Raw genomic sequence first — 21,893 nt, 5'->3', positions numbered from 1 at the left:
AAGGACATGCAAACTTCTACCTCCACCTTACTGTCGCACCATAACAGCAACGAGATGGGCTGCTGGTTTGTAACTTCTGCATCGTAGCCCCTTGATAATATATGTGACGCTGCTCCGAAATCCCCCATCACGCAGATCCGCAGCTCCCAAAGTGCATCATATCTACGTTCGTTGCTATTTCCACTGCTTCTCAAGTGGTACCCCCATCCCTGCCCTCATTACTCTACATGGTTCCAGCAGGAAGCAAGGGGGCCGGGACTATCGCGCGCTGCTACATCCCCTGAGCACTCCTGATACTCGCAAAGAGTCAGGTATAGGGAAGCCGTGCAGCGGATCAAGCGTGTATTCAAATGAAATGCGGCTCGCCCTGCTCCTGAAGAGCCAGATCACCTGAAAGGCTAGTGAAACAGAGAGCAGCTCGGCAAAGGCGCCCCTCTTTCTTGTCCATATATGGAGGTAAAAAGAGCAGAAGTTTACTACGGGCTAAAGGGTGACTAGCTGTGGCCTCCCTTCTAGTCCGATTCTTAGTCCTTTTCAGGCATGCGCCCTTGAGGCAGGATGCTCATGCAGGGCGACGAGCAACATCTTGCATGTGCTTGGCCCTTAACCTAAGGATTTAAACCAGCCATACTCGTTTCTCTGTTTTCAGGCTTTCCCTGCTGCCGTACGCTGGGAGATTCCCCCTGCTGGGTCTACCTTCCAAGCGCTTCTGCATGCTAGCCATTCCTCCCTGATTCAGCCTTGCCACCCAAACGCCAGCAGCGCACTGACAGATCTAGATGTATACCTACAAATAAGCCGAAGTAACGCCGCGAGGCAGTGCCATCCCCCCTAGTCCCAACAAACAGCTGCATCCTACGCGAGCCAGCATGGCATGCAGCTATTAGAAGAGACTGTTCGCCACCTCTGCTTGATGGCGTCCCCACACCACTTGGGGGCCACAGCATAGACTGTAGGGCCCCTGCAAACGCTGCAGGGCCCCGAATCACAAGGAGGCCCCTGCATAGTCGGCAGCGCATCCTGCATATGCTGCTGGGTCCTTCCGTGTCTTATGATTCAAAAAGGCAAGGAAGGGCGCAAATGCCGCTCCACAGCTCGGACACCCTTCTGCAGTGCTCGGCATGAGCGGATGCAAAACCCCATGGATTTTGCCGTCTCGCAACTGCCTGTGAGGTACCGCATGAAGTCGCCGATCAGGAAGGCCCTCGGGAGGTCGCACGGCAATGCCAAACCAGCAGAAACCTGGCCTGGTTTGTTCCTCTCGCCCTCCTTCTGGAGCGCAGGTGAGATCAGGTCCTATAAATCAATGGGAATGACTCTCTCTCCCACTATATCGATATATATATATATATACTGGGACTAGCACGTGGTCGCCGCACCGTCTTTCCTGGGGAGGTCCGTGAACCCCCGCCCCCGCTTATGGCTTCCTCTAAAGGCTGCATTCAGTTACCAACCCCTGCTGCCTGAAGGGCGGCACGGATCTCCTCGTAGTGGGGGACACAAGAGATATCACCATATGCAACAACTGTGGGGGGCTTGGAGAACATCTTGTCGGCAACCCTGAAGGCGTGAAAGAAAGAAGCGAGAACAAAGGAGGACTTCAGATTCACATTATCAGATAGAGCACGAAAGGCAAACATGGGAATATGAGGGGCACAACTCCGGTATTCGGAGACAGCAGAGAGAGAGAGACAGAAGGTGAATCTGAGCAGACGACTCGCCATGAAGACGGAGCTCCTCTATGAAGGGCCTGCTGCTAGAGGCCACACATTGAGTGCAGAGAGAAACCAGCGAAAAACCTCCCCCCGTGAGGGCTCTGTTAACGTAGATTTTAGATCCTCACCGCTTTATATCTGCTTCTTTGACATTGTCGATGGCTTTGCAAAACTCCTGGGGCGAAATCACCCGACCGCTCATCAGCAGTTGCCTCCCTGGAGGGCCCCTCACACGCACAGAAAAGGCCATCAAGAACTGTGCAGTGATACATGGCTAACTTGTAAACATCTTCAACATGCAGTACCATTCAACTTCTCCATTCGTGCGTTACGAACATTTGCTGTCTTGCCAAAATTTTGTCCGTGGCATGCCAAATCCATCATCTACTCTCTCCCTCTAGCTCTCTGCCTTTCTAGCCCTCCCGCTTACCGATATCTTCCATGACGATGCCTCTGCATTCAAGGTTCATGTGGATAGAGCTCTTTAGGGAGTTCTTCGCCCGGTTGAACTCTTCAGCGGACACCCTACGCATCTTGGCGAACTGCTCAGCTAGAACCTTTACAGCTGTTGCCACCTGCAGCACGAGCCAGCGCAAGTCCGCCGAGAAGCAACGGCCGAGCACACGACTGAGAGCAGCACAGCAGCAAATCAAGTAGTACGAAGGACGGAAGGGGCAAGGGAAGCCTGCCTGCCGCCACGCATCTACGTGAGGCTACCATCCTCATCATCAACATGGAAGATGGCACTGCAGCGTTACAACGGACTGGCAGACATGAAATACGAAACAAGGAAGCACGCCGATTATCGCGATAGCGGGGCCCCTCCCCTCGCAAACGGCATCTAGTTCCGCCTTCCAAAGGAAAGCATCTGCTGCTGATGAGGCTGTCAAGGCGAAAGCTACCTTATCGGGAGCTGCGAGCATGTAAAGACCGAAGATACCGCTATCCGAGTACTGCGTGTTGAAGGCCATGGCGCTTTCAACCCATTCGTGTTTATTGAGAACATCGAGATACAGCCGGGTGTACATGCCCTTGCCAGGACCCCCGGTGCTGAAGGCTCCGCCTCCCCCAACCAGCGTCTGCAACAGACTGTACGCCACTAAATCCCCGCTATTCCATCCGCCAGACTGCAGCAGCAAAGCAGAACAACACATTCGCAGAACCGTGAGCCTTACACACAGGAAGTCAAAGGATAAACGACCCCAGCAAACAGCGCGTGGGAAAGCGAGACAACGGCACCGAACCCCCTCCTCACACAGACGCTACGGGGAGGCAGCATTGCTGCGAACTCAAGAAGCAGCACGACAATATGGCCATAGCAGCTGCGACAGAGAGCGGCGTGCGACTCAGACAACAACAGACCGAAGTCAGTCCATCCCTTGACGCAAGAAAACAGGCAGACGGGAGTCCTTCCATTGACGCAAGAAAACAGGCAGACGCGCACAGCTCAAAAACGCATTTTATGCACCAGGGGAAATAGAGCTCGGTTCCTTCTTCGTCTTACGGTCTCAAAAGCAATTGCAATATGCGCATGCGGGGAAACAGCCTCCATCCTGGCATCGCCTCCGGTGTATACCGGCTTGGCGGCCTTTCGTTCCTTTGGGGGGACCGCATTGTAATCAACGAAGGAACGCATGAGCCACTTGCACAGATCATCGTGGGCGACGTTCACCCCCACACACACCATGTTGCCTGAAAAAGCACAAAGAGAGGGCGCGGCGTGCGAGATGAATTTACATATACACATATATAGGTCTGAGAAAAACGCGCATCAGGCATGCATGCCTGATGCGCATTTTCTACAGTCCGTAAAGGGGGTCCACTAAAGATCAAAGGAAGGAAAGGCAGGCAGGCAAGCCCATGGCTACTGGGTGTGTATGGGGACTCTGGAGTTGCCTCGATGCGGGGTAAGCACAGGTGGAGAAACACCGCGTTCGACACAGCGAAGCTGTCAGGGATGGAGAATTTCGGAGAGGGTGTACGCGGCACTGGAGATGCCAGGGAAAGCAAGCGGATCACCACATGCGAGGAGCACACGCAGCAACCAGCAACAGTGCCCTCAAGAGAAATGCCGTCTGAGCGGACCTGGGCTAAAGTGATCCAGGATAAAGCTGCGGATCGTGTCGGCGTTAAAATGTTGAAGGCTCTTCTCTGCTGCATACAGCTTGTGCCCTAGGGTGTTGTTGTGCCACGCGGTCGTGTGGAGAAGTTCTGACACCATCTGGTCAGGAGTCCTCTCAATTCTATGCTTCATATGAAGCAGCTTATCGTGGTTCGCCTTCAGCTCCCAAGGAAGGAGGCGCGGGAAAAGAACATTCCCCGTCAGCATCGGCAGCAACAAAGGCATCTGCTCGCGCTGGCACTCGGCAGTATACATGATATGCTCCCTGATCGCGACATGCAAACGAGCACCAGAACAAGAGGCAATGGCGATATATATATATATACATCTATACATATGCACATATATGGACGTGTAACAAGGATCATGACGGGGAACAACTTGCAGAGCCTGTCTACTTGACAGCACGCGCGGTACTTGGGTCCTTGTAGACAACCCCAAGAAAACAGAAAAGACAACACCAACAAAAAACTTTCCGGCACACTGTCTGCCTTCTACTAGGCCAGAAAAAAATAGAGAAAGTCTCCGCAGTATACGTCGACCACACGACCACTGCACCCCCTTCCTCCCCCCAAATTCCTTTTCAATCCCCTGCGCTACCGCGTTCAGGCCGCCTATTGCGTCTCTTGTTGCATGCATTCTGAAGCTCAGCCCACAGCTGCCCTTACCTGCCAGCTGCGCAAGCGGCAGAGGCACCCATGACCTCGATGGACTTGACGGTGCGAAGGAAAGAAAGATGCGCAGTTGAGTGGAATGCCATCGTCTGCAGCATGTGGCTCACACCAAAGTTGGTGACGTCTTCCCACCGGCTTCCTGAAGGAGGCAGATATGCACAATGCAACGCAATCGAGGAGAATGGGCAAGATGTCGAGGAAAGGCCTATTTCGCAGGATGCAGCCGGCAAAGAAGGAGCAGCACAACCAACATGAGCAAAACACTACCAGAACACCTAGCGCGGGGTGCAAGAACGGTAGCAGTAGAGAAAGCAGCGCAGATCAGAGGCACCGACCACACGGCGACTCAACACCCGTGTTTCTCGAGAAAACATGCCAAGGATATGCCTCTGTCGGAGAAGAGGTCAGGAATGCCCAGCATGCAGAAACGGAGGGAACCGACGATATCGAAGGGGAAGGTTCAGCCAAGCGAAAGATCATGCACACAAGCATCCTGACCCGTGTTAACGAAAAGTCCCAGGGATGACACCAGCCCTCCGCGATCTACAGAGGCGATGCGAAGGCCGTTTTCTAACATGGAGTATTCCACATCTGCTTTGGGTAAGGTGGCGCTGCCCAAGTTGGCCTAGTAGGAGGCAGACGAATATGTATGAAGACGGAAACACACACACGCACACACGCACACACACACACACACATGTATACGCGTCCATGCAGATAGGATTCAAATCGAAAACCCTTCATAGAGTACGGACAGCTCATGCGGCAGCCTCCTTCCAAGTGCAAAGGCGGCTCCCCTCATGACGAGAAATCGAGTTTCTAATGTGCACACACGTGTTCCCTATCAGAGCCACCGCAGCAGAAGTCACCATGCATGCCTGCCACCCGTTACGGGTTTAGCGGCGTTTACACCCATTTGGCCATTCGTGCTTTTGGTGCTGAGCCATGCTGCCTGCGGGCTCTGTGATGAGACGGCCTAAAGCGTGCACTGGGCTTCGCCGATTACCACATCTCCGAGAGCCCCGCGCATGCATGTAGCATGGCTCTCAGCAAACAAGGAGGGAGGTTAGGTGTAGGGAAAGAGGGAAGCCAACGCGGGGAAGGCGGTAGTGCAAGCGCAACTGACTGCGTCTAGGATTGGTTGGTCCAAGGGCACATTTTTGTACGGGTAGCTGGACGCGTTCTCACTACCGATGTAGTAATACTTGAAATCGGGCACCTCCCGCATGACAGCTGTCAAATCCTCCTTAACGAAGGGCACACGACGGTACTGGGGAGCCCCCGTCGTAGCTGCCGCTGCTGCTGCGGGAACGGAAGCGCCTGCGGAGGCGACAGCTAAACACCTCCGAGCTGTCAAGGTCGCGTGGATTCCTTGAGACGCGAGAGAATGAGAAGTGAAAACCTTCGAGAAGGAACTCTGCGAAATGCCACTAGGAGCTGCGGCGCTCGCGCGGGCGCCAAGCCGCGCAGCAGCGCTACAGAGGAGTCTGGAAGACATTATTTGATGCAGCAGCCAGAGTGAATAAAACGGTTTAATGCAGATCGCTGCGCAGCTAAACTGCAGCAAGGAAACAGTAACAATTCAAGAGGCTGTTACGGTCTATGCATGCAGCAGCAAAAGACCGCCCGCTCCCACGGGGGCTGCAGCAGGTACCAGCGGCGGCAGCAGCTGCTGCAGCCTGCGTAAAGGTGACTGTGTCCTATGTGTGTGGATACATGTGTGCATGTGCATGTATGTACATGCCATGCAGTGCATTGGCGCCCCAATAACGCATTTTCATGATGCACAATTCTCTTCAACATCTGCGGTTTTATATGCGTCGAAACCCTTGCCTAATGAAGGGGCCTCAGGCCACCGGAACAGAGCACAGAAAAACGTGATGATCGGTTGCAGGCGACCTCTGTCCCCTTGTCTTCAAGCTATTTACTAGTCTTGATTTTTACTGCTGCCGGGAAGTGTGGGGTTAGCGCAGAGAACAGAGCCTTCAAGGCTCACACACGGCCCTCGGCCAAGGAAAACAGTTCCGGTGATAGGGCTAAGACTTACCAAGCATATCCAAAGTTGCCTCTTTTATCTCTCTGTCTGCTTGTTCTCTCTCTTTGTCGCACCGTATGCGCACTTGCCCTCACCGTCTGTTCGCATCTAAGTCGACTGCTGGTGGGAATGCCTGTAACGCTTCGTCTAGTGTGTTCATTAGCTTAAATATAATTTCATACTCGATAGAAGCTTAATCAACAGTTATTCCATCTCTCTCCCCCCCATATAAAAATCAACTTTTTCTCCCGTGCCACTAAAAGCTCCTTACATGAGGGGAGAAGGACAGCTTAGAGTAGCTGCACTATATGGAGCACCTCGGGCATTCATCGCTTTTGCACACAGCATTTAGCACACATGCGCGCAACAATGTGCCTTCTATCATTTAAATTTACTGTGCAATTGAAGGGTGCATTATCAGGCAAGTATGTTAGCCAATTCTTTATCAATTCATCGTAAAATATAAGAGGTGTAGTAGAAAGTAATGAAGGCTAGCTAACCCCGCTATATCTGCTCCCCTCCACTTCAAAACCACGCACGCTTGTGCTGCATACGTGTCCATCGAGAATCGAGGCTCCCAGGAAAACGAACGAAGCCTCCCACCATCGCCAGTTACCCAGGCAAGTACGAACGCTTTTGCAGTGCAAACAAACAAGCAGATGTGTGCAAGTCAAACGACATACAAGTATGCCCCACTTTGCGAGTGCGAGCGTAGAGCGCCGTTTTGTGCTGTCTTCATTAGTGGCTGGGATTGCGTCAGAAGGCGTTTGTGAAGTAAAGCGCCGCGTAGACTGTGGATACCTATTTTTTTTGAGTAATTCGCCAATATGAGACACTAGGAGCACACGTTACACTGTAATTATATTCAGGTGCTTGAAGTGAATTTTTTATTTATCAACATTGGGTTGTGCCCCAAGTTACTCGTCGATTCCTACCACTTCTCATTTTTCAACAATTCAGTGGCTGGCTTCTCAGTATCTGCTTCATGTTGTGGAAGCTTTTGTTAGCCCGGAACATAGCTAGGGGCTGACTGAGGAATTCTCTCAGTACAGTGAGCTGTACGACCAGTAGGGGGCAAGCCTTCTGCCAGCTCGTCAGTATATTCAGTACATTCTCGAATTATTCGTTGATATTTGCCCATTCGTCCTGTCTCTCGGCACGAATTTCAACTGAACCACCAAATCAATGACCTGTAACAGACCCCGTAAGACGCCATGCTTGCTCAAAACCTACTTCTTTCACCTTTCTGCTGAGCCGCCCGCACGATGACTTTGCCTTACCTTGTACAGGCGCTGCCTTTACCCTGCTTACCACAAATAAAATGAGCGCTATTAAGTAGACCAAAATAATGTTTCTTCCTAGCGCAAGTCGGTACATTCTCTCCCACAACGCGCGACTGTGCCTTCTGCTTCCCGCTTATTCATGGCTCTTGTTTATATTGGAGCTACAATGCAAGGCACTTCTGACATGCTTGACTGTCAAGTGGATGCTTGCACACTTGGGAGGGCTGCAGCTCGGCATATAGGCAAAAAACACTCCCATTCATCCTTACGTCATTCTCTTTTGAATGCATATCCCCTGGAAAATCAGTAATTTTTCGCATGACGGCCACTCAGCACTCACCCATGAATCAGAGTTTACAACCGAAACCCAGAGCCATGAGCAATTGTGATAGAGCCTCCAGATGGAGCAGCCACGCGAACTTTTTCTTTGAAAGAACCTTTCGGCATGAACCCAACGGCCGAAAGTCGCGGTGGCGGGTTCCCGTCGGCCTCTGTCGACCTCCCTTTTGTCAACTGCGCAGTATGTCTTATGTCAAATCACATGCATATCTTAGTAAAAGGTAGATTCTTGAGCAAGATGATTTACTACACCACATCTATATGTCAAGAGTATCTCTTCATGAACATCAGTGTGATCTTGCTCAGAGAGTTAGTTTCATTTTGGCACCCGGAAATCGCAAAAGAAATGGCGCATACCAATTGGCTTGCATTGGCAGGTACCGAGTAAGTGACTACGCAATTGTATGTGGGCTTTTTTGCATATGTGTCAAATGTGCCCTGGCCTCGAGATTATGGCAACTTCTTACGCTAACTGATGGAGGGGCGACTGTTTCAGAAAATGGGTTAATAAAACAGGGCAGTGTCTAGATAATAAACAGCAGCAAAACGCAGCGTGTTATTATGCTGCTACAGCTTTAAAATGCGCAGACCTATCTAGTGTATAAGTGGTTGAAGATACTGGCGGCAAAGGAAAGATGAATCACCAGTGATACAGAATAAGGCCCTGCACACTCCAGTAATATGCAGCCCCAGTACTGCATAGATTCCAACATAAAGCGAATGATTGCCTACTTAGCCCGAGTATCTGCTGAGGACGAAACATCAATGTGCAGAAAAGGTCTATCCGGTCGTAGACAGGAGTCGAGTCATTGCGGTACAATAAAAGGAAAGAGTTGCCCACCTTGAAGGAGATGGCGTGGAAAAGATGACTACGTGCATACACTTCCCCCAAGTGGGTCAATCCCTTCAGCAAATCCAATAGCCCAGGAAGCTTGGTATTTAGGGGCTCGTGCCTCCATATGATAAGGCGTCCCCTGTGCATCACATGGCCTTTCCTGCTACTCTCAGCTGCCTGCCGCGATTGGCAGCACTGTGCGAAGAGTAACTGTTTAGGCCTGGAGTAGCCACGCGAGAGTGGGAAAAATACAAGTCAATTTCGGTTTTTTCTCGGGGCTAGCTCATGCAGCTTGAAAGTGCCCGTGTGTAGCTTAGCCTCCCAATTTGTCTAATTATGGCTGCGCCTCCTTGCAAATCCGAGCTACTGCCACCATCTGTCAAGGATTATGCATCAGGTTGCCGTCCTGCGAAAAATAGCTGCGAGGTTCAAGCTGTCACTGATGTAGGCAGCCTCACTGGCTGCCTGCCGCTGCTGCCATCTTGGCAACACCTGTATCTGCCACAGCTACTAGACCAGCTGAGCGTTAAATGGCAGAAAGAGCAGCAGCGCAGCTGCTCGTCTTATCGTGCTGTGGTCTTCGACTGCGGGAAGGGCAGTGAAGGCGAGGGAGTGGCTGCGCTGCCTTTGCGGGAGTTGCTGAGGAGGCCGGACACCTCTTGCTCGTAAGTGGGATCCCGAAGAGTAGAGTCCGCAAAGCGGATTCTACTGTGCACCTCTGAGCTCCTTCGTCTGTTCCACACAAAGGGCAGCTGCTGCGCAGCTGATGACTCGGCAGCCACCAGCGCCGGATTGATGTCCTCAGAGGCCCTGCGCCCCTGAAAGCCTTCCTCTGAGCCTGCCAGCACAGAGTCACTCCAAGCAATCGACTAAGGCATGAAAATTCAAGAGACACCTCGAAAAGAATGAATCTGGCACAAAGCCAGGGACTAAAAGTCACATTACATGTGCCCGAACAAAGACACCGAGTCGTGTGGTGGCCGATGGGCGTCACTGTGTCCTAATGCGGGTGCTGAAGCGGTGGCGTGTGCAGCAACAGGACGACGGAAAGCGACAGCGAAATTCGACACGAAGTAAACAGAAAGCCTGCATGTCGTGTGGCCACCACGTACCTGGCCTGGAAAGATCTCTGGCTCTCGCTGCAGCAGCAAGTGCAACGATATCAGCAAATCTTTGAGCCCCGGCATTCGAAGTTTTTCGCGAGGCTTCTTCCTGCTGATGCCCATTTGCGAGTTCCAAGGCAGCAGCCCTCCAGCGGTTCTTTGCCCGCTCCCTAGCAACGGTCCCCGCTGACTTGGCCCTTGCTCGAGCTTTGATCTTCCAGGCTTCCTCCTTGATATCGGCATCCTCTGCCCCCGGCACGTGGCCCCCTGAAAACGAAGCGGGGGAACGCACAAGTGAACACAGATCGAAAGCCTTAACGACGCAGGGGATGATCAAGCGTTTGAATAGCCTCGGAATTCATCAACCCCAGCAAAACATGGAATTTTATATGCATCTTCATAGATATTCACACCTCCATATACGAACATACGTGCACACATACATTGTACATCCACACACACGTAGGCACACTAAGAAAGCAATTCACAGCACAGGGCAGCAGATAGGGTTCCAGGTAAGAGAAGGCAGTGCAGGACCAGGGGGCCCAAGACTGTCCCCCGAAAAGAACGGCATGCGACTGCGCCATACAGGTGCTACACACAGCTAGAAGCGAGAAAACGCGCAACTCCTGAAGGCGGAAGAGAGAGACATATGCAGTAAGACACCGACCGACCGACCAACCGACACACACACACACACACAGAGAGAGAAAGACAGACATACATACATACATCCATACACACACATAAACACATATACATACACACATACCAACCGTAAGGCCTCCAACACAAAATACCTCCGAGACAAGTTTCACAAGGCCGCAAGAGACAGCAGACGTCAGCGCAGGGTAGTCCCAAGGAGACGGTGCTAGCTGCTGTCCATGCCTATCCATTTCTGAGCCTGGCTGCCCCCCTATTTCCACTTAAGGTCTAAATAGGCACTACAGAATGCCCTCCTTTCCCATGGTTTCCTCTTGATGTGGCCCACCTTTTTCTGTGTCAATAAGGTGTTGCCGCAACTGTACAGCCTTCTGCAGGCAACCGGCGAGGCCCCCCTGCTCTTTGAATGTCATGCATCTAGTGACTCGTCTAACAATGGGCTCTGGGGTGGGAGTCCTCGAGCTACTGGACTCTTTGCTACTAGCTTTCCCGTCATCGTCGCTGTCTGCTGCCTCGGAAATCCCCAAGGGCCAGGGGAATGAGGTAGAGCCGGAGGCTGCTGCTGCTCTGCGCATTTGGCCACGCGAGACGGTGGTGGTCATGAGACGCTTCAGCGCATTCCCCAAGGCGTCCTCTTCCCCACTGCTCTCCTCGGAGAGCGCAGTTGGCAGGCCCTCAGGGGCGGAGAAGCCTAGTGCCTCGCCGCGGGAGCTTTCTTCCACTGCTGCGGATAGGTCTACCTGCAAGCCACCGTTGCTCGGTACTGCCAGTGAAGGGGGCACGCGAGAAGCTGAATTAACTGTCCGTTCTTCAGACGGCGCTGTTCCTGTCGTTTGCCTTCCTGCAGCTGCGGTGGCTGCCGAAGGGTCCAAATGGACGGAGGGGGAAGTACAGGACGGTTCGTTATGCGCGGAGGGAACGGAAGAGTTTTGCGATGACCCTCCTGCTGCCTTGGCGGGGGGGACTGCCATTGGCACGACTGCCTGCGCTGCTGGAGGGCTGGCGCCAGCCTTAGGGAGGCTGTTAGCGGAAGCAGAAGCAGTTTCATTCTCGGGTAGTCGAAGCTGTTGCTGCTGGTCCGGGGTGTCTGGAGCAGCCGTAGGTGTTGCAAATGCAGCTGCCGTCTGCTCGCTATCAGGGCACAGTTCCCACTCTCCCTGGGCAGTGTTGAACACCCACCACTGCTGTGCTTGTGAGTCATAATAGTACTGTGGGGCGTCGGAGGAGCCTTCCATTGCTTCTGGACTGCATGCTGCCGCGCTTACTGTTTGCAGGGCAGGAGCGTCCTCAGAGGCTTGCCTGGCGAAGAAGTCTGGAGGCGCTCACGAGCTCCAAGGCTGCGAAGAGCCCCCAGAGACGGACAGCGCGTTTCGCGAAATGCGGTCGTACAGTGCGCGAGGAACCATCACAAACCAACAGAAACTGCGACAGAAGGCAGGCGGGAACGGGGCCTGCTTCAGCACGGCGGCTCCCGCTATAAGGACCGAAGAAGAACTGCTCTTCAGAGTAAAGCAGCAGAAGCAGGGATGCAGAAGAAGCGTGGCCACCTAACCTAGCGGGAGGGTGTGCTGACTGTGATGCCGTAGGATCAGCGGGTACACACATCACATCATTCAAGAAAGGAGCCCAGCCAGAGTCCTAAGAGTCAAATGGCCTGCACGTCGGGACAAGTTACCATTAAACTAGAAATCAACAATGAACACTGCCTTCAAGTCAACGTAGAGCGGCCGAAGCCAGCATGCTTCCCTGTAACGCCATACCGCAGCAATCGACCGGGCTGGCGCGCACTGGTGTCGAGCATGGCCCCGAGTGCGCGGTCAACTATAAGTACAATTTTTGGTGACACCGCAAATAATTGAGCGCTAAAAGCGTTGTCTCATGTCGTGACGAGCCCTTTTTCTATATAATCTGGCTCTGCAGGATCCACCCCGACTCGAGAAGGGCACAGAGAAGCAGCCCGCATCCAGCATCCTAAACTGTAACGGGAGCATCGACCCCGCCTCGTGCGAAATTCGCTGCTGCCGCCCTCCAACACTGCATTCCGCCGACAAACTACCCCCCCAAACGGCTTCAAAAGGGCCATCCACAGCCGGCTTTGCGGAAAGCTACGCTGCTGTCAAGGCCTGACCGTGCTAGCTTGTCGGGGGGGACGGGCGAGACGGGGCTTTTCTGTGTATGCTGTCGATTTACACCCTTGCTGAGGAAGCTTGCATTGTGCCTCTATCTGTATTTTAATCACCTGGCTGCCTGTATTACAGGGTGCGCCAGGCCATGCCACGCGCCAACGCCTTTAAGAGTATTGCGGGCCCTGTCAAGAACGTGTGCCGCTGTGTGCACAGCAGCTATTAGTGAGTCGCAGGGAGGCGCTATTTATGCGTAGCAGCTATCTGTGAATCACGAGGCAGCGCTATGCGCTGCACTGTTAGGTGGTGGTGGCGAGGGAGCGCGTAGCTGAACACACTCATAGGATCCTTCAGGGCACATATTCACCCTACACCTCGACACGGACGAACGCTGCCCACTCAGAAACCTCTGCCGACAGCCCTAAGCGCACATCAGCATGCCCCATAAACTCTCCCACCCCCTTCCGTTCCCCCAGAGGCTGCTCTACGTCTCCGTCTCGAGGAACCAGAGCACAGCGGACTGACCAGATGACGTGGCAAAAGGCCCCCCCTTTGCGTAACGAAAGAACTCGTCGCTGAAGGCGGGGTCCAGCGCATCTCGTATCCACTCGCCTTGAGCTTTGCAGGCCTCCCCCGCGAAGGCATGCTTGGCTATGCGCACTGCAGCCACACCCGAATGCACAGTTTAAAAGACACATGAGCCCTGAGAAGAGGAGCGCAGTGCTGCATATTCAAAATCTGCTGGAGCAGAGGCCGACACGTCCCTAGTCTCTCGGTAGCTAGCCATGTAACGTCTGGGGGCCAGGACAGTGAGCGGTCCGCACGCCTCTACAGCATCGTAGGTGGGTGGTGGTCGTCTGAGTACTCAGTATGCGCGCGCTTATTGTGTGGTAAGGGGAGTCGGCGTGTGGCTAGCTCCCAGAAGAGGGAAGAGGGCGTAGTCATTAATCCTGGGGCCAATGTTGAAGAGGTGGGGGTCTCGCACCTTCGTATTCCGAGTCGCTGGAAGCGTCGAGCATGAGCCGCCTGAAGGCGTCGGAGGTGAAGAAGGCCTGTAGTGGCTCTGGAAAGACTGTAAGGGCTGTAGAAAGACACCACAGGAATCTCTGGTGCGTATTGGAGACGTCGCAAGCGGCAGACAGAGGGGGCTCTTGCTTCCTTGCGGGAGGAGCACTTGTACGGAAACGTGTGCCTCAAGTCGCAGATGAGGGGGAGCAGCGGCACGTGGGTGAAACTATACCCTTTAAGAGCTCGTAACACTGTTGACGCGGTTCTGGAAAGGGCCGTTGTAGGACACACTCCAGCAGCTGCGCACAGCACCAGCAGGGGCAAGCCACAAGTAGAGCGACGCGCAACGCAGAAGAGCATGCAGCCTCAGCAAGGCGGGAGGCCCCTTCTAGAACGTGCCTGGGGTGTCAGTTTGGAGTCTACTATCTGCCGCATCGCCTCCGGCAGCGCGGACGGTCCCGGCCTGCAGACGCGCACAGCAGCACCGACATCGAGGATTTATAGTGTTGGCATAAAACAATAGCAGCCGCAGCACGCAACAATAGCAGCCGCAGCATGCAACAAGAGCAGCCGCAGCATGCAACAAGAGCAGCCGCAGCATGCAACAATAGCAGCCGCAGCATGCAACAAGAGCAGCCGCAGCATGCAACAAGAGCAGCCGCAGCATGCAACAATAGCAGCCGCAGCACGCAACAATAGCAGCCGCAGCATGCAACAAGAGCAGCCGCAGCATGCAACAATAGCAGCCGCAGCATGCAACAATAGCAGCCGCAGCATGCAACAATAGCAGCCGCAGCATGCAACAATAGCAGCCGCAGCAGCACGAGCACTGCGGCGCATGCGTATGGAGGCCCTACAGATCTTTGAGGACGCAGAGCCAAGCATGAAGTGCCGCTTTTGAAACTTCCTCCACGTCTAGAATGCCAGCCACTACCTACGCAAGAGCAGCAACAGACATTGCAGAAAAAGCGGGGAGGTGTGCTACTGCGAGCGCAGGCCTGTTGAGCAGCCCAAGGTTAATCCTAGGCGGAGTGCAATAGTCAAGACTTGCGGAAGGAAATATGGCTACGAGGCAAAGCAATGCGAGGGAAAATACTGCAAAGGCAGCAGCAACCGCGCACACATGCACACCCACGAACACATCCACACACACATACATTTACATACACAAACACTCACATGCACAAACACTGACATGCACAAACACATCCACACACAAACACATCCACACGCAAACACTCACATGCACAAACACTCACATACAAAAACACTGACATGCACAAACACATCCACACGCAAACACTCATATACAAAACCACTGACATGCACAAACACATCCACACACACAATCACTCACATGCACAAACACATGCACACACAAACACATCCACACGCAAACACTCACATGCACAAACACTCACATGCACAAACACATCCACACACAAACATTCACATGCACAAACACATCCACACACACAAACATTCACATGCACAAACACATCCACACACAAACACTCACATGCACAAACACATCCACACGCAAACACTCACATGCACAAACACATCCACACACAAACATTCACATGCACAAACACATCCACACACAAACACATACGCACATGCACACTAACACACCTATTCCCCCGCTTATATACATGTATAGATAGATAGATAGAGGCTCCCTCAGTACAGCAGCGGGAAGAGTGCCTTAGTATTCCGTATCGTTGCAGCGCCACTGACAGTTTCTGCAGAAGAAGGCAATTTTTCCAAGACGGTTTGCGCGCATTCTGGTTTGGAGCAAAGGGCTCCCCAACACAGTATGCCCTCTTCCTGAAGCAGCAGCACGCCCAGTCAAGAAAGTATGCAGCTCGATGAAAGGTTAAAGAAACGTATGCAGCTGCGGCGACTTGCAGCAGCCGTGCAAACGGCGGGAATAACGAGAGCTCTGCAGCAGCGGCGGCCCCTTCAAAAGCGGAGAGGTTCAAAGGCAAAAATCCATGGATTTCAAGAGAAAGAGTCGTAATAAGGTTGGTGCAAAACCACGGCCTGGCAGTGGCATACCCTCTCTCTCTTAGACAAGGAACTGAGATACTTCTGCACAAGCGCAATTGACACGGGCAGACAGCCGGAGCAACATACGCAATATATATACATATATGTAAATACGAGCAACATGCGCAATATATATATATATGTAAATACATGCATGGTGTTTTCTCCACATGCGTGCCCTCCGGCAACAACGCATGCTGACACGCGCGTCCTCTGTTTGTTGTTGCACGGCTCTGCCTCTGCAGGTTGCAGAGGGGAGGGCGGAGAAAACAGAGGGGAATAGACGAAAAAGGAGAAGGAGAGGGAGAGAAAACAGCGGACTCCAATCGTGTCTTTCAGTAGCCCGCCCTCTAATTCCATCAGACGGCTGCACTCAGGTGGTCGCTGTAGCGCAAACACACGACAATAGACGCAGGCTGTTGGTGAAGCTCCCTGTGCTGCTCGTTATTTGTGCTGCCCCTCCTCCGTCTTTCTCTTCTTCCCCAGGTAGAGGAACATGAGGTCAGGCATCCAGCGGCGAGGCAGGTTACTGAGGCAACGGGCAGCAGTCTCTGGCGAAACTGAAGGCTGGCAGCAGGGAGAAGTATGCAAAAAGCAGAGGAGGGCACTCGAAAGTATGGAAATACCTCGACTGCCATGCTGCACAGAAGCCTCAGCATTGTCTGGCTGCTGAGAGATTCCTCTTGAGCAGCATGTTCCTCTGCAAGTTGTCTGATGAGCGCAACAAACGGACAGCAGCATCTCCGCCTGCTCGCAGCAATAGGGCAGCGTCCTCGCAGACGAGCAGCAGCAAAGGCAGCAGCAGCAAAGGCGGCAGCAGCAGGCTCGACCGCAATAGGCACTCGAGGAAAGCTTCCCTGGAGCAGCGGTACCGAAGGCAACGTTAAATCATGCTTGAACACTAGCATTGGCGGCAACGGAAGCAGCAAGAAAGCTGTGTGTGTGTGTATGCATGTGTGTCTGTATGCATCTGTGTGTGTGTCTGTGTAGATACCGCGCGACAAGCTCAGGAATCTTCTCGCTGATAACGAATTCCATGCCCCAAGAGACACCAATGAGCTGCAGACGCAGCACAAATCGCTTGCTCGCTCATGCATAGACGCTTTTAAAGCCGACGGCAAACACAAGAGTCAACGACTGCAGCACAGCAGCACTGGCAGCTTCCCCTCTAGCAACAAGAAGAGGCTGCTAGCGCAGAAGGAACTGCCTGGCCACACTTCCAGCAACAAAGGCCGAGGCAACGTACGCTGCACAGCAAGTCGCTGGCATTTGACTGCAGCAAGGGGTCTTCTCGGATTTCGAGGAGCTGCTGAAGTTTGGAGAGCACTTCAGGAGCGGCAGAACGAAGGGCAGTGAAGAAAGACTCGTGCTGGATCACGCCGTGGATCAAAGGACTCAAGACTCGAAAGCATATGCTCTGTAAATGCACAGCACAGATACAAAGATGGCTGTGTGTGTGTGCCTGTGCCCTCCGCATACCGCTGCAATTCTTTTTACTGCTCCGCGATTCCCATTCTGCATGCATGCATGCAGAATGGGAATCGCGGAGCAGTAAAAAGAATTGCAGCGCCAGACATAGCGTGGAGGTGGGTGCCAGCGCGGGGAAAGCGCAGTCACAAACGGCCTTCGAAAGCAGCTTTTACCAAGACATCAGGAAAGAAACCCTGCGAGAGTTGAAGCTCTGGAAGACACGTCCACGCAGAGGCTAAATGTGAGGCAGCAGGGGCAGGGGCAGAAGTGGCGACTTCGTACATCCGAGTTTTGCGTAACAAGACGTTTGAGTTGTGCAAGGAAAGCGCCCTGAAGAACGAATTTCGGGCCTGTCTCGAGCGCACAAATCTGCAGCAACACATAAACATATACATGTACACATCACACATACATACATACACATATATATATATATATATATATAAAACATACATACACATATATATGTATATATACATATACATAAAACATATATATATATATAAATACGTACATATATGCATACATATATATGTATATATTCACACACGCATATATATACATATAGAGCCACAATAAGGGCCTTAAAACCCTTCCCCTTTCCCCCCTCATCCCTCCGCCTTGCCCGCATTTATAGCCTGGAAAAGCCTTATTTGAAGTTGAAAGATGACCGTTTACGTTTGCGAGGTTCATCGTACCGTGGCGAGCGCCGTCTCTGCCCGAATGGCTACAGATGTCTCGCTGTCTGTGAGGAGGCAGAGCAGCTGTCGATTCAGTCCCAGTCCCCAGAGGAAATCAGCGCCTGCATCAACTCAGCAGCAGGAGCTCACTCTCGAGCCGAGGCGTGCAAACTCACAGGGTGGGGTGGCAGTGCAGCTACGGTAAAGCCTCGGGCAGGGGAAGGGAGAAGAAAGACACAAGTGTGAGGGGGGCGTCGAGGGAAGATGCTGAGAAAGGAGGCGAAACAAACGCGAGGCAGGAGAGTGCCAGAGGGGCAAATGGCAGCAGAGGCATGCAGGAGGCCAAGCCAGCAGTCACTACCGGCACACGCAGGGGCACAATGACATGAGGCGCACAAAAGGGATGCCAAGAGAGAGAAAAAAAGAGAGATAGAGAGCTAAGGAGAGAGAGAGAGGGCAGTGCAGGGGTTTGGCTTCACAGGCGTCCTCTGCCTTACCTTCCTCTCCCTTCTTGGCGATTTGCTGCAGCTGCTGTGCGAGCAACTCCCGGATAGCCATGAGGGGACTTTCAGCCGCAGCGCTCAGCAGAGGTCTCATCTGTGACAGTCGCAGTCGCATAGAGACGCGTACAGGCGGATGCGGGGGCTGCTGGGAAGTAAGATCGAGCAGGAGGAAGGCCGTAAGAGAGTCTAAGTGTTCAACTATGTGTCTGTTAGCAGCAGCCGCAAGAGAACAGGCACGAACACTTTGTGAGCCGCAGACAGCGGGGAGAGGGGGGGGGACGGGGGTAAAGACGCGCCTCCGGCTGTGCGAGAATTCCATTCCTAAGTTCCTCTACTTCAAAGCACCGTTTAATAGCTTGTAGCAGCAAGTCTAGCAGCTGCTTCACGTCCGCTTGTGCCTCCTGATCGCCAGCCGCTACGGCGCGCAGCACGGCGCTGGCAGCAGCCGCCTTTTCCATGTCAGTGACTGCACATTCAGTTAGCGCGAGAGCATCTGCTGCGGCTGCTGTTTGCTGCAGCAGCTCGCCGGCTGAAGTTTTCTCCAGCAGAGAGACCACGCGCTCCCTCGAGTTAGGGCCGGCACAGAAGGCCTGCAGAGCAGAGAGTGGAAGACGCCTGTAGCAAGGCGGGGTAACGCTGCCGTCCTCTGCATGTGACATTTTCCTGTTGTTCTTGGTTTTCGTTGCTCTGGCGGGTATGCCCTCCGCTGCCTCAGGCGTCAGAAGGGGAGCTGTGTGCCGCGCCGTATTGTCTTTTGGCTGTCTTCTAGAGTTATATTTTGCTTAAATTGGCAGTCCACAATTCTCAGATATTTTATCGCCGCCAATCTTGCAAGGGGCAGGACCGCCCTTCCCGGGGGTGGGAGGGGGGGCCCCGGGGCCCCCCCTCCGCTTTGGCCCCTCAAAGGCCCCTCAGTCAAACGGAAACTTTGGAGCCGGAAAAGCAGAAACACACACAGCTACTTTCTTACTTGTGATTAATAAGCTGAATATGCACGCCACTCCCCTCAGCTGGCTATAAGGGGCTGCCTCGCGCGCTCCCATTGTATCTTGTCTGTACTCCTACTGTCTGCTTGCTTTGCCGCCGCCTTCCTGTTTTTCATCTTTCTCTGTTTGTTTGTGGGACGCTTGGACGCTGTGTACCTCCATTTTCCCCCTCCCGGGTAGCACTTAGAGTCTCCAACACGGCCTCTAGCGGCCCTTCTCAGGTCTTTAGCCGTCGCGGTTTTTCGCATACAGAGCATAGTGCACGGCACCCAGCGGCATCTAGCGGGAAAAATCTTGTTTTGGGTACACATCAAGCAACCTAGAGCCGAGGAAACTTTTGCCACAAGAAAATGAAGGGGAATTAGGAATACTCCTGCAGCAGGAGGACCAGCAAAAAAGAGCAGCCCCGAGTTTTTCTGTGATGCTTCTCCCGTTCGACGCTCCATGCTCCTAAAACTGCTTTGAAGATAACTGCCAACACAATAAGATTTCGCCGCTGCAACGCCCTACTTCGTACATTGGACAAAAAATCCGCTTAGGCTCTCTTTACTACAGGAGTTACACTGAATTGCAAGAATTGACTATCGTTTGGTTTTCCCCGGACATATGCAACTCATTGCACGTTGAAGCTAGATTAACGCTATAAGAATCGATGTTGTACGCCTATATACCAACGGCTGCCGGTGAGCGCAATGCGCTGCCAAGCTGTCTCTCCCTCTCTGCCCCCGTCACGCCCTATTTAGGGCGCCGGCAGGAGGAGAGCGAGGAAGCTTTTCAAAGGGAGCACCAAAGGCATTTTTACCTAAGTTTCGCATTGGGAGGTTAATGCCTCTTTCACTTTGGTATGGATACTCTGCTTGGAACTGCTGCTATGTCACAGCTAGTTTCTGGTCAAGCGCTCTGCCAGGCCGCACTGGCGACAAATGCGGGGATTCCTGGTTGACAGTACTCGTAGGGCTACCTCTGTAAAGGCGTGTGAAGCCTTGCACAAAAATATCGGGGAACTATTTTTCTCTCCACCTAGCTAGCGGTAGTGTTCCCTTGAGGCTACCACCTACGTCAGCTGCACAGATGGTGTCCGTCTAAGTTGCTAGACATATTGGCTCCTAGCCATCATTTTTCCCTGTTTGGGAGGATGATCGACGAATATTCAAAAGAGGCGGACAATTCTATGCTACCGTACCACGTGAATTTACTGGCTGGCATCAGCCGTAACAGCCAGATTACGCTGCACTGCATCCGGATCCTGAATTTCGCCTGTGTGCTAGTTTATGCACGAAACTTGGCGAAAAAAAAACGTCTGTGGGTCGCACGGACATTAGAAAATCTTTCAACCTTTGACACACTTTGGGTAGGTTGCAGTTGGCAAGGTATGTTGTGAACAAACAGTGCGGCGACTCGACATGGGGAATGAGTACACCTATTTCATCAAGTTGTTGGCCACAAGGCAAGCCCAGTTGCAACCGGATCGGGGGCAGTGGCTGGGGGGAGGGGGGGGAGAATGATAGGTACCACCGAAGTACATTAGCGAGATATTCCTAGCTGCGAACGAAGACAGAAGGTAGAGGTCACAGATCGATAGACGACGTCTTCAGTTGTGTTGTTTTGTATGAAGAAAGGCCTAATTAAGTCTCCGATGAGACCTGTACCGGTTCATCCAAGTTATGCGTTGGAAGACACACAACTGTGTCCTCAGTGCACACTTCAAAGAAAGCTGTTGTGTTTCCCAGGGAACTTCCACCTTCCTTCACCAATATTCCTCAGGATCCCCAGATAAGAAAGGAATATCATCTGGTGTGCGTGTTGCTGCAATTTCCAAGCACTCTAAGCATTCACAGCTAGTTGGACTTAGAGAACTAGAGCGCACACGAGCTGAGCTGTGCGCCTTCTTGTATTAAGATAGCAGTACTTCTACGAGATACGATATACAAACAGACGAGCATATCCATCGGTTCCTTACTAGTTCCCAGTAAGTATAGCTAGGCTAGTTGAAAGTGCGTAAGCGTTGGTGTGCCCGTGTAGTGTGTCTTGTGGGTGTTTGGTCTGCCTTTCATCCCCGGTGCTTTGCCGTCTTTGGACTAATCTGATCCGATTTTGCCACGTTCGAACCCTGGAAGGAACGCCCTAGACCGTAAGGCCGTGGATTCCAGTTGCAGAGACACATAAAAAGACTACCCATGACTGTATAACTCTCCGTCCAAGGCAGCAAACAACGTTCCGCCCCAATGCCCCGCACTGCCACAGTCCGTCCAACCAACGCTCGCATACGAACTGCTAAAGCGCATGGTAGGCCGTTTGAATC

General features: G+C 52.8%; 2 protein-coding genes across 2 annotated transcripts; both read right to left on the bottom strand.

Annotated features, from left to right (window-relative positions):
- Positions 1 to 1,442: 1,442 nt before the first annotated feature.
- On the bottom strand, positions 1,443 to 12,004 carry LOC34620253. Its single transcript, XM_026334575.1, has 12 exons — positions 11,098 to 12,004; positions 10,090 to 10,373; positions 9,626 to 9,872; positions 5,638 to 5,831; positions 5,010 to 5,136; positions 4,506 to 4,650; positions 3,801 to 4,102; positions 3,220 to 3,407; positions 2,618 to 2,842; positions 2,146 to 2,290; positions 1,844 to 1,931; positions 1,443 to 1,560 (listed from the first exon to the last, which is right to left on the bottom strand). Exons 1-12 carry the CDS (start codon positions 12,002 to 12,004, stop codon positions 1,443 to 1,445), a joined length of 2,970 nt encoding a protein of 989 aa, XP_026190360.1.
- Positions 12,005 to 13,376: 1,372 nt separating this feature from the next.
- On the bottom strand, positions 13,377 to 20,406 carry LOC34623684. The gene is made up of 17 exons (XM_026334574.1): positions 20,326 to 20,406; positions 19,671 to 20,097; positions 18,902 to 19,386; positions 18,600 to 18,699; positions 18,121 to 18,224; positions 17,705 to 17,791; positions 17,199 to 17,369; positions 16,947 to 17,011; positions 16,579 to 16,663; positions 16,274 to 16,336; positions 15,962 to 15,994; positions 15,641 to 15,730; positions 14,758 to 14,834; positions 14,300 to 14,363; positions 14,133 to 14,199; positions 13,878 to 13,973; positions 13,377 to 13,552 (listed from the first exon to the last, which is right to left on the bottom strand). Exons 1-17 carry the CDS (start codon positions 20,404 to 20,406, stop codon positions 13,377 to 13,379), a joined length of 2,271 nt encoding a protein of 756 aa, XP_026190359.1.
- Positions 20,407 to 21,893: the final 1,487 nt, after the last annotated feature.

Source organism: Cyclospora cayetanensis, unplaced genomic scaffold, assembly GCF_002999335.1.
Source record: "Cyclospora cayetanensis isolate NF1_C8 unplaced genomic scaffold, CcayRef3 CcayRef3_contig_45, whole genome shotgun sequence".
Taxonomy (NCBI): Eukaryota; Apicomplexa; class Conoidasida; order Eucoccidiorida; family Eimeriidae; genus Cyclospora; species Cyclospora cayetanensis.
The sequence above is the reverse complement of the archived record's forward strand: the minus strand, read 5'-3'. Positions and strand labels throughout refer to the sequence as shown.

Excerpts from the sequence above, each read along its gene's own strand:
- LOC34620253 (XM_026334575.1), bottom strand. The coding sequence starts at position 12,004 with ATGGAAGGCTCCTCCGACGCCCCACAGTACTATTATGACTCACAAGCA. Across the intron at positions 3,408-3,800 it reads CCTGGATCACTTTAGCCCAG|GCAACATGGTGTGTGTGGGG; the intron begins GTCCGCTCAGAC and ends GTGCTTTTTCAG. Across the intron at positions 2,291-2,617 it reads TGCTCGCAGCTCCCGATAAG|GTGGCAACAGCTGTAAAGGT; the intron begins GTAGCTTTCGCC and ends CTCGTGCTGCAG.
- LOC34623684 (XM_026334574.1), bottom strand. The coding sequence starts at position 20,406 with ATGCGAAACTTAGGTAAAAATGCCTTTGGTGCTCCCTTTGAAAAGCTT. Across the intron at positions 20,098-20,325 it reads CTGCCGGCGCCCTAAATAGG|GGCGTTGCAGCGGCGAAATC; the intron begins GCGTGACGGGGG and ends TGTACGAAGTAG. Across the intron at positions 19,387-19,670 it reads GGCGGCAAAGCAAGCAGACA|CAAAATATAACTCTAGAAGA; the intron begins GTAGGAGTACAG and ends TGCCAATTTAAG.